The sequence below is a fragment of the Barbatula barbatula genome, assembly GCF_947034865.1.
Source record: "Barbatula barbatula genome assembly, chromosome: 5".
Lineage (NCBI taxonomy): Eukaryota > Metazoa > Chordata > Actinopteri > Cypriniformes > Nemacheilidae > Barbatula > Barbatula barbatula.
In genome coordinates this window covers 7,497,516-7,507,744 of record NC_136769.1, presented here as the reverse complement: position 1 = coordinate 7,507,744, position 10,229 = coordinate 7,497,516, and the positions used below count along the sequence as shown (strand labels likewise).

The 10,229-nt window shown below is 38.5% G+C and overlaps 1 protein-coding gene across 1 annotated transcript; it reads left to right on the top strand.

The window, feature by feature from the left end:
- Nucleotides 1–6,305: 6,305 nt before the first annotated feature.
- On the top strand, nt 6,306–10,184 carry hoxb4a (homeobox B4a). The gene is made up of 2 exons (XM_079455826.1): nt 6,306–7,632; nt 8,545–10,184. Exons 1-2 carry the CDS (start codon nt 7,209–7,211, stop codon nt 8,859–8,861), a joined length of 741 nt encoding a protein of 246 aa, XP_079311952.1. The 5' UTR covers nt 6,306–7,208; the 3' UTR covers nt 8,862–10,184.
- Nucleotides 10,185–10,229: the final 45 nt, after the last annotated feature.

The following is a 10,229-nucleotide window of genomic DNA, read 5'->3' as shown; positions in this document are numbered from 1 at the left end:
ATAACAGAAAATGGTATTCTATCCAATTACTCTAGCTACAGTAGATTATTGCACACATAATGATCTTTATCAGAGAGATAATCCTAATTTTTATACAAATTAAAATGTAATGTTTCTTTTTTTAATTAATTTTAGAGTAGCCTAACCAACAATTTGTAACACTTGGAGTCTGTATATTAAACCAGAAATCTTAGTGAGACAAACAATTTTCATGTGCAATTATGTATCACTACCGTTATATTTATAATTATATTTTTGATTTACATTTATTTAATTCGTTTTCTAATCTGTAGGTCACGAATTGAAAGCTTTTGCCTGAAAGGTAAATGTTCATATTCTCTGCTTGATTTGTGTCGGATGTAACTCTCCTCCGTCGCCAGCAGAGCCCGCTTTAGACCAAGATCACGATGCCTGAAGAAGCCGGTTTCTACTTCTGCTAATTAGAAATGCCGAGAAATACAACTTTCAATATTTTCTCACCATGATATTGTCTAAATTACACAAATCAAACATCAATTCCTTGTCTCGTAGTCTGTCCGGAATTGACTGCGAGCAGAATTTAGTCCGTAGTAATTTACGTGTCAGAATAATTTAAGGCTATAGACGTAATTTAGGAAGCATAAACAGTATGGTACAAAAAAAAGATCGTTCTCTCTCGATCAAAATTTCATTAAGTGGAGTGAGTAAAGGTAAACTTTAGTCTCGTTAGAGTGACGCGAGATCTGGCGAGGTCATAAAGTTGAAGGGTCAAAAGTTTACGTAGTGCGTGACATGGCCGCTGGCTGTCGACTCGCTGCGCTTGACCAATCGCTGGATGTCAATGGCAACGTGGTAGAAAATAGGAGGGGGAGAAACACGAGAGGGAGGACCCACGGGGGAGTGAGCAGGTTCAGTCTGTCTCTTTTGAAAAGATGAGAGAATGATAGGAAGAGCAAAGCTGCCGAGATCCACCTTTTAAAAAAGCGTTGATGCGTAGAGCAGAAAAATAACGTATTCTTTTTAAGTTTTATACATCCGAAAAGCCCCAATGTCTTGCAGTTTGTTCACTAATCTTAAACTAAACATATTTACCTTTGCTGCTAAATGCAAAATGTCGTATGATAGTCTGCCTTTAGGTCCTCTGAAACATGTTAAGTCAAATTCATGCATTTTTCAACCAAGGCTGAGTTTGTTAGACGAGTATAGCAAAACAAATGTAAAATGTATATTTAGTTGGTGTGTGTATTAATAATGTGAGTTGACAATTACAATCGCACACCAAAACTGGATTGGTTATATTTTTCATTATTACTATGGTTAATAATATAGTTACTATTTTTAAGTAAGAATTATGTTTACTTAGCATACATTTTGCTGTTGTTTTGTAGCTATTCAAGTTTTAAAATAAAATAAAAACAACATACAAACTTATACTTTCATTTTCATATTTTTTCGATTTGCTCACATTTTAACTCTTACAAAAAGTCTTTACTATTTTTATTAGCATCGACTTTATAACGCCACAGCAAATGAGTAAATATAGCGGAAGAATAAAGAAACGCACAGTTACACGAGAGAAGCTGGCTGTAAATGTTCAAAACTTATTTAAACTATTCTCCGTTTTTTTATTGTGATATGGCCACTATTTTGTTGTTCTTTTTTGTTGATCATATTGGCTGCGTTCGACACGGAAGACCACCCGTGGTATTTCGTTTACGTGTTTAAAATGTAGACAAGTTGTTCCTACCCACAACTAGAATCAACAAAAGATTTGCATAAGACTCCCATTTCCTTTTCTCAGAGAAACAGTAGTGCGACCACATCAGTCCCACACTGTAACATAAAAAACGAAATAATACATTTAGTGGTAGTGTTATTATTATCACAACATTTGATTGTACATGGAAAATAGAAACAAAATTATAATTTAATCTAAGATTGCGCCAGCAAAATACCTGAGTTGTTGTGTTTGTGTGAACATTTTAATATGGTTTAAAAGGCATGTTTGGAATATGTTGGTGGTTAACTAAAGAGCTGAGAATTTAGATAATTGAAAATTTGGTTGGTATAAACATTTGTACTAATGGTTGTGCGTTCGAATGATGAGATGCTTGATGATTCAGTATTCTGAAAAACCACATGCGTAAGTGGTGAATAATTATATTAGAAAACTCGTCCTCTTTAGAGTTCAGCTAGAGTTCACTGAATTAATTTCCATTCCATTCTAACATATGCCGTTGCTAGGCAGTGTTGTGCACTGAATTATAATTTTTGGGCGGTAGAGTCGTCTCAGGCGTTTCACATGGCGTATCTTGTCTTATTTTTATGTTTATTGTTAGTATTTATTTAGGTCATAGTTTTAAAACATCTTAATGTAAATTACGTTTTATTTTGGTGAAGTGGGCAACTAAGTAATTATTGGTTCGCTTTGGAAATATTTGACTATGTAATTTCGTTTAAAATCTTTTTTTTATTTAGTTAAAATAATGTGGATTTAGGTTTACATTTTCGATTCTTTGTTGTAGCCTTGGAGTAAAGTGGATTTACAATTTATACCACATTGCGATTTATAACATTTTAGTTACAAATTTAAACAGACGAAACGACCGTATAAATTGTACAAATATGTTGCTGTGTGTTTAGCCATGTAAAATGTCTAAAAAATAAGTCGTTTTTACTTGACTGGAGTGTTAGAAACACGTTGTACCTCTCCTTTAGTGTTCTGAATACAACTAGGGAAATAAAGAATTGTTCTATGGTTGAACTGATTTGTGGGTTTCGAAAGGCTTTTTGAATGACCCCCTTTCTCCGACCATTTTTCTTCAAAGTAATGACCTGGGCACAATTCAATATGAGCGAGCAAACTGCATATATTACTATAGAACTTGCGAGTGGGAGAGACCCAGAGAAGGGGTGAACCGGAGGTCAGCGCGTCTAACAAATATTAAAATGTACTGGGACTCGTGACACGCCTCGCTGTTTAACAAAGACTGCCAAAGTGCGAGATTAATATGAAAACTTGAGAGTCCACAACAAAATGCCTTATAGCGCCCAATGGTATCGTAGAGCTCACAGCGGCGTGAAGCTAACGTGCATTTTATTTTACGTTGTTTAAGACCAGAGAAGGCAGCGTTGTGTGGGGAAAACCCCTTTTTGTTAACATCAGGACACGGAAAACACTGCACGATGGCTCCTGCTATCGCACTCAGTGATTGCCGTTTTATCGTTTATTGGCGTAGTATCGTATTGCTCTTCCGCTTTTCGATTGAGCTTCTTTGTTTCTTGAAGATTGCCTTGGATTGTTTTAATGTCCGCTTGTCTGTTATCGCTGGACGCTTTTGAAGAGGAACTCGAGGGACCCACGGAAATGAGAGGGAGTTTAGCACACAAAGGTATCACGGCGAGGTCACGGGCTAAACCTGTGGCTTTGAAAAAGGGAGAAGGGAGAAGGGAAAAGGGAGGGGGGTTCAGACGGTCGCAGAACGGTTGAAACGGAAAGAAAGGCTTTGGAGTGGCGACAATCCGGTACAAACACCGCGTACTGCGAGAGAGGAGTTATGTGTGGCAGAACACCGAGAGGCGAGATGCTACGCTCTGAGTCGAAAAAAGTAAGTAAAGAATTGAGCGCTTCATTTACATATTGTCGCGCTCTTTTCGGCAGGTGCTTTGCCTGGGCGGACCACGTGCTTGCTTACACTGTGAGGAGAGTAAACGGGTCCCCCCTCCTTTCATAACGGAGTTATGACTTTGAATTCGAGCCCCACGGAGTTGCACTATTACGTGTGTGGGTTTTATATGGTGAATATTTACCTTGGCTATAGTCTCTAAGCTTGCGGCTTTGAATGCTTGTCGGTGTACACATTAACCCTATAATGAGGCAGATGGCTCGAGGTCCCTATGGCTTTTACAAGGAGATGGCTCACGGGGGTGAAGGCGAGGTCGGGGACTTCAGGGGGTGAAGGGGTTAGAGTGGACACCAAGGCTGAACTTTCTCCCTTACTTATACAATGGCTTTGCGTTGCATAAAAATGAGACGTATACTTTTTGTGTAGTGAAAGTTTAGTCTACTACAGTTTAATAAGAATATTGGCCGATATATTCTTTAGCTGGACGCTTTTTTTTAATGGCTGAAGCTTGGCACGATTATTGCTAAAAAGCTATTAAAATGAAATGAAAGAAAAAAGCCAGGCAAGGCGAAAAACAGCTGAAAATGGCAAAAAGGCCCATTTAAAAATGTCTAGAGCTTTGACTGCCTAACGCTAGGGGTGCTACACATTTCTTTGATAAACGTGTACACATTTTCAATGTATTAGTGAATGGAATATTTTCTTTTGTTTAGGAATATTTCGATTCAATACTATTTTACAATGAGTTGCTTTTGAAGAAAAATATGATTCATTAGATTTTTTTAACAAAGGAGACATCGGCAGTTGGCTATTTCTGTAGAAGACGCAAAACTACGAGTGATTTGATAATAGACAAAGACTGTTGGGTTACATGTCTCTTTGTCCCTATTTACGACTGATTTGGCTAAATCTAGCCGAAGTGTTTTCAAAGTCGATGAGTATTAGGAAAGTGGTAATATTAATTTAAACGAAAATGAGTTGTTATTTGGCTATTTTCTATATAAAACGTGTTTAGCCTATACTACAGAAATGCAGGGTGTAATATAAAAAGAATGATAATCACAATAATAAAACAAATAACACATTTGTATGTTGTTAAATCTTTTCACACAAAACAATTCCATGCTAATTTTACATTTTGGAAATGCCTCCGAGTTTTGCATATGTTCTGTGTCTGTAAATAATGGCGGCAATATAATATTACGATTTATTGTGTGATGACGCATGTTCATTTTTGTTATATTTGACAACGCAGGGCGTTAGCAAACTCAATAAATACAATAGCACCGTGATGGGATCTATTAACAAATTATTCTAGGTTTATTCTCGTGTTCGTATTGTGGTTTTGAAAAGCTAATAATTATAAAATGTAGGTGTTAGACATTTGTTTTCCTAATTTTCTGTTATGCACATAACATATTGGAGTTGTTGTAATAACCCAAATCAGCTCGAGAATTCTTTTTTATCAAGTAGATTAGATTTTGCATCGAATTATTCATCCGTTAATCCAGTTTTTCATTTAAATTATTTCACACCAACGTACTGTTATGTATTCAATTTAAAACCTTACCTTTTCTGCACATCTAAAAACAATCTTTTCGGTGCCTTCTTGAAACAAAGAGAAACTCTGTAGAACGAATTAGGTGATCTTTATATCAGAACGTCTTGTAAATGATGGACGTGGTATTTGGTGTGGAAAAACCTTGTTTAAAGGGTCATAAAATGCTTGCTTGGTGTCGTGTGGTTAAAAGAACTATTTTCCTATGTGCATATTTTATTGCTTTATACCTTCTCACCTCGCGATTCATTCGCCGTTTGACTGGTGTTTGCCGGCAGCAAACAGAGCTGACCTGCCATAAAACCCGCATGTTTTATTTCAGGGGTTGCTTCGGCTTACTTTGACCTTTCTGGAGATCTGTCTTGCTCACATTTACTTTTACATTTACTGGCCTGGATGTGCAAGGATTCTGCTGTACGTACTTGTTTTAAAATTCACTTAAAATTTAATTCAAGGATATGTTGTGTCAAACCCAGTATGTAATCGCATGTTTTAATTATTTTTCACTATTTTACTTCTTAATCTTCACATTATTTAAACGAAAGTATTCTACATGGCACATTGAAGAGGCAAGATGGGATTGTCAGTATTAGTAGCTGTGTTTCACGGAAACATTGTACATTTTCCTTTTTTGGGCTGTTTGTTCTTGCTATCCAGGGAAGAAATGTACAAGAAAATGGTCGTTGTTTACAACAAATCATTAGCAAAGTTTATAAAGGCAGCAAAAATCCATTAAGTGTCGAGACAGATTGCTGATATCCGTGGAGGCAGACTGTTCCAGGTGCAACAACTTGACACTGAGAAGACGCTGTCAAGGTGAGCAACCTTTCTCAATACCTGTCAAGAGGATACCTGTCATCTATATATACCCTGTAGATCCGGATTTGTGTAAACAGACGCACAGTCACAAATTCGTATCTAGGGGAGTATGTAGTTGATATATAGGCTACATTTCAACTTCAACGGGCGAAGAAAATGGCAGCTGGTTGCTGCTTTTGGTTGCTAATGATCAGGAATATTACGATTTTTTGTAATGCAATATCCCCGATGGAACGATGTTTTAAAGTTTTTCATTTCTTTGAACTGCAAACCATTTTTGTCTGCATATTGTGGCGTAAATTTAACGGGGACAGCATTGACACAGGTGATTATCTAACGAATTTAAAACGAACGGCAGTATTTGTACACATGTAAACTCACCGATTCGTAATCATCTGAATGCTAAAGGAAAAAATGCTACCTTAATTAAACACTGCAATATTTGATGCTGATAATAGAAAATTGTGCATATGAATTACTATTCAAGGTGTGTAGATTTGGCGTGCACGATAAACGTTCTGTTTGGAGGGGAATGACTAAAGACTTCGTTTAAATGCAGAGGTTCTCCGTTGTGATTTAGGGGGCTTTGTAACCTGAATTAGTTGATGAATTTTCTATCGATCCAAAATAAGCCCAGATTCATCTCTGACACGCTGCTCACGCCACGACCATTCTCTCACCGTTATTAGCGAATGCATTTAAAAGCTTGGCTGAGACGAGCTCCTTGCATCACTTTCCCCTGGTACCGCTTTTCATGAGCACCAGCCAAAAATTAGGAGTATTTCAGTTAACCAACTATGAACAGTTCGTTGAGCAAGGGCAGTCATGTTCTCGGTGTGCTGATAAACTGAGGAGAACTGGGGGCGTGACTTTCCAAATGCTTGCTTACATTTGGTAGATTCCAGCATGTTTTTTCTTCACATCTGCTTTCGTTTGTTATTGTTTTGATTCTCTCACCGTCTTTCAAGCGCATACCACTGTATGTGAAAGTATGGAATATTGGACTATTCCGATTTGTGATTTGATGAGCGCGGTCCGAACTGGCTAATCCCATTTCCTTATCCGGGAATCACGAAGACCGCGTGGATTCTCATTGGCTGACGATGTCACATGGACTCTTAACTTTGTTCACTTGACAGAAAGTAGGAGGGTTCTACGAAACAGGAAAACGACTAAAGGGATACATATAAATTTTAGTATATTTTGTGTGCAATTCAAAGAAATTAATGGCCATGAGTTCCTATTTGATCAACTCCAACTATGTGGACCCAAAATTTCCACCCTGCGAGGAATACTCCCAGAGCGACTACCTACCCAGTCACTCTCCGGACTACTACAGCGCCCAGAGGCAAGACCCCTCGTTTCAGCATGAGCCGATCTACCACCAGCGGTCGGTCTGCGCCGACCCACCCTATTCGTCGTGCCTGGGTCCGGGACAGCCGGCCGGGGCGATCTCACCGCGAGGTCACGTACTACCCACAGTCGCACGCTCGACCCCTCTCCCAGAACCAAGCCACCATTGCGACTCGGTGACTCCAAGCCCTCCGCCTGCCTGCGGTCAAACTCCCACTAGCCAAAACACTTCATCGGACATCTCAAGAAAAGATCCCGTGGTATACCCCTGGATGAAAAAAGTCCACGTAAACATCGGTAAGTTCCGCTAAACTTCTAATACAATCGCGTATCTCACCTACTTTAAAAATCCGAATGTCCGGCGGTAACGTTAAATCTATTGCTCTCCTTATGAAGTTGCCCTTGGTAGAGATTTATGATCGTCTGTTTGCAGAGCAATATAATTACATCCCCCATAAATTTTTATTGCACTCCTTCTTTAAGCTCTTTCGGCGTCTATGCAACTTTCTCTTGCTGATTTCTTTCTGCGAAGGGTTTATGAGTCCTCGTGTAATCCACGAGTTAAGTTTTATGTTTAGGTAATTTGATTTTAAGTGGTTGGATGGATTAATACTTTCCATTGCCACTTCACTATTGTTAGCGACAAAGTTTTATGGCAGCTAAAATGTATATATTTATGAGGACGATAATACAACATTAATGGTAATGCAAACAGTCGGACTCTTTTATTAACCCAGACAATTATTCAGCAAATTGGTGCATGTTCTTAAAGAACTGCCACGGAGAGCGGTGAAAAGGGGCAACGCGGCGTTTGAAAGTCACATAACACAAAATGCCCGAGTAGAGTTTATGCTGTTCCCTCACCCTGTAATTGTTAAATGTGAGGGGAATATCCCAGGTGTTTTGTCATACACTGTCATTATTTATTTTCCAAGCTAACAGATAAAACAAATTACAATAATTTCTTCCAAAAATAATTGTTACCATTATTCTTTCTATTTATTAGCATTAAAATGTTTGCGTGGTCGAATCTTTGAACACCGTGTAGTCTAGCTTGCGTCATGATTTATAATTACATTAATATCTCAATGAATGTGTCTCTGCGTGTGAGTGTTAATGGACTGGCGTGTACTTATCTGTGTGTGTGTTTTTTTGAGTGTGTGCGTGTGTTAGACTTATTGTAACGTGTCGCTCTCTGTATCCCAACAGTGAGCCCGAACTATTCAGGGGGTGAACCCAAGCGCTCACGCACAGCCTACACGCGACAGCAAGTCCTGGAGCTGGAGAAAGAGTTCCATTATAATCGCTATCTGACCCGCAGACGGAGGGTGGAGATTGCCCATACACTATGCCTATCCGAACGGCAGATTAAGATTTGGTTTCAGAACCGGCGTATGAAGTGGAAGAAGGACCATAAGCTTCCCAACACCAAAATACGCAGCAACTCTGCCAGCACGAATGCAAGCGGCGGCCCGACACTGGGCAGCAGTCAGAACCGATCTAGCGGACTCCCACCAAGTCTATAGCCTTGCTCTGTGACCCAAAACACGCACAATTATAAAATCTCAGTTTCTGGAGAAGAGCGTGGATGTCGCAGCGTTATGTCTCCATACTCTTCCCGAATGCACTCTCTTTAATTGCAGGGATGAAATGCGAAGACGTTATGGGGAAGAGGTGCAGGAAAATGGTCATCTTTTAAATACTATACTGGGTGCAGACTCGAACTCAAATGCTACTGTAGATGGGCTGCCCTCCCAGTCTGGTTCCCATTTTTACCCCGTACGCCTCTCCTGCTCACTCGACCCTTTTATTAAAACAGAAGGCGGCAGATAGTTTTGGTGAAGATGGATCCGCGGTTCATCTTTAATCACGCCAAACTCGGCCCCATTTGTCATGTTTACTCTGTGGTACAAAGGATGAACCGTAGGCCTGCCCATTACCTCGACGTCTAGCGTTGTGCTTAATAAATGAGTCGCTCTGTTTTGTCAAGAAGCCTTTTCTAATTCCCTTTATTCCCATGGATTCAACATAACTAGCCCAATGTTTTTAAACTGATATGAAGTTTTGTATTTTGTAGCCATTACATTATCCTGCGTTTACTGTTTGCATTTCGGATGCAATGCTTATGGGACTGTAAGAGTTATTGTGTGTGTGGTCCATTTGTCGCTCATTAAAAATACAGGGACTCGTTTCACTCGCAACGTTTCAAATGTCTGCCTATTTAGCGCATTTCATTTTTAGTACAATAAATGAAATGGTTAGTTGTTATTCAAATTAAATATAATATAATAGCTGAATAAAGCTGGACGGCTTGAAATGCATAACCAAAATCGGTACAACGCAAAGCATATTATTGAGAGCACTGCTAAGTACTATTTGAATTACCTCAATTGTATTTTTTTGTCTAGTTTTATGAAGTAATAATTTTTAATTCGTTTGACTTAATAGCAAATATCTGCAATAAGTAAACAGCATTTGTTTGTAAGTTTAAATGTAATTTAAGTGTGGCCAGGGTTGTATAGAGAAAAAGTGCGTATATTGCATGAGTGCATACAATATATTTTCGTTTATTTTTATGATGTCACTATCGTCTTCCTTTGTTGTCTATAGATATGCACACATACCATTATTCGCTTTCCTTTTCTGTTCGTCTTTTCTGTTTTCTCGTTGTGCTACGTTGAGTAATATTATTTTTTTACATTCCAAATATCAGTTTTCTTACTGATGAATTGTAAATTTGCCCTCTTAAATGTTTGTTCGTTTCTTTTCTGCTTAAACCCTTCACTGTTTACATTTGTTACATGTAAATAGCTCTAGAAATTTAATAAATGGCAGAAAAGTATAAGATTTCTCGTGTGTCATGTCTTTTTGTGGATTCTTGAGTCAAATATGTC

Bases quoted from the DNA above. Each gene is read 5' to 3' on its own strand.
- hoxb4a (XM_079455826.1), top strand. From the start codon at position 7,209: ATGGCCATGAGTTCCTATTTGATCAACTCCAACTATGTGGACCCAAAA. The intron at 7,633-8,544 runs GTAAGTTCCGCT...GTATCCCAACAG, and splicing joins AAAAGTCCACGTAAACATCG to TGAGCCCGAACTATTCAGGG.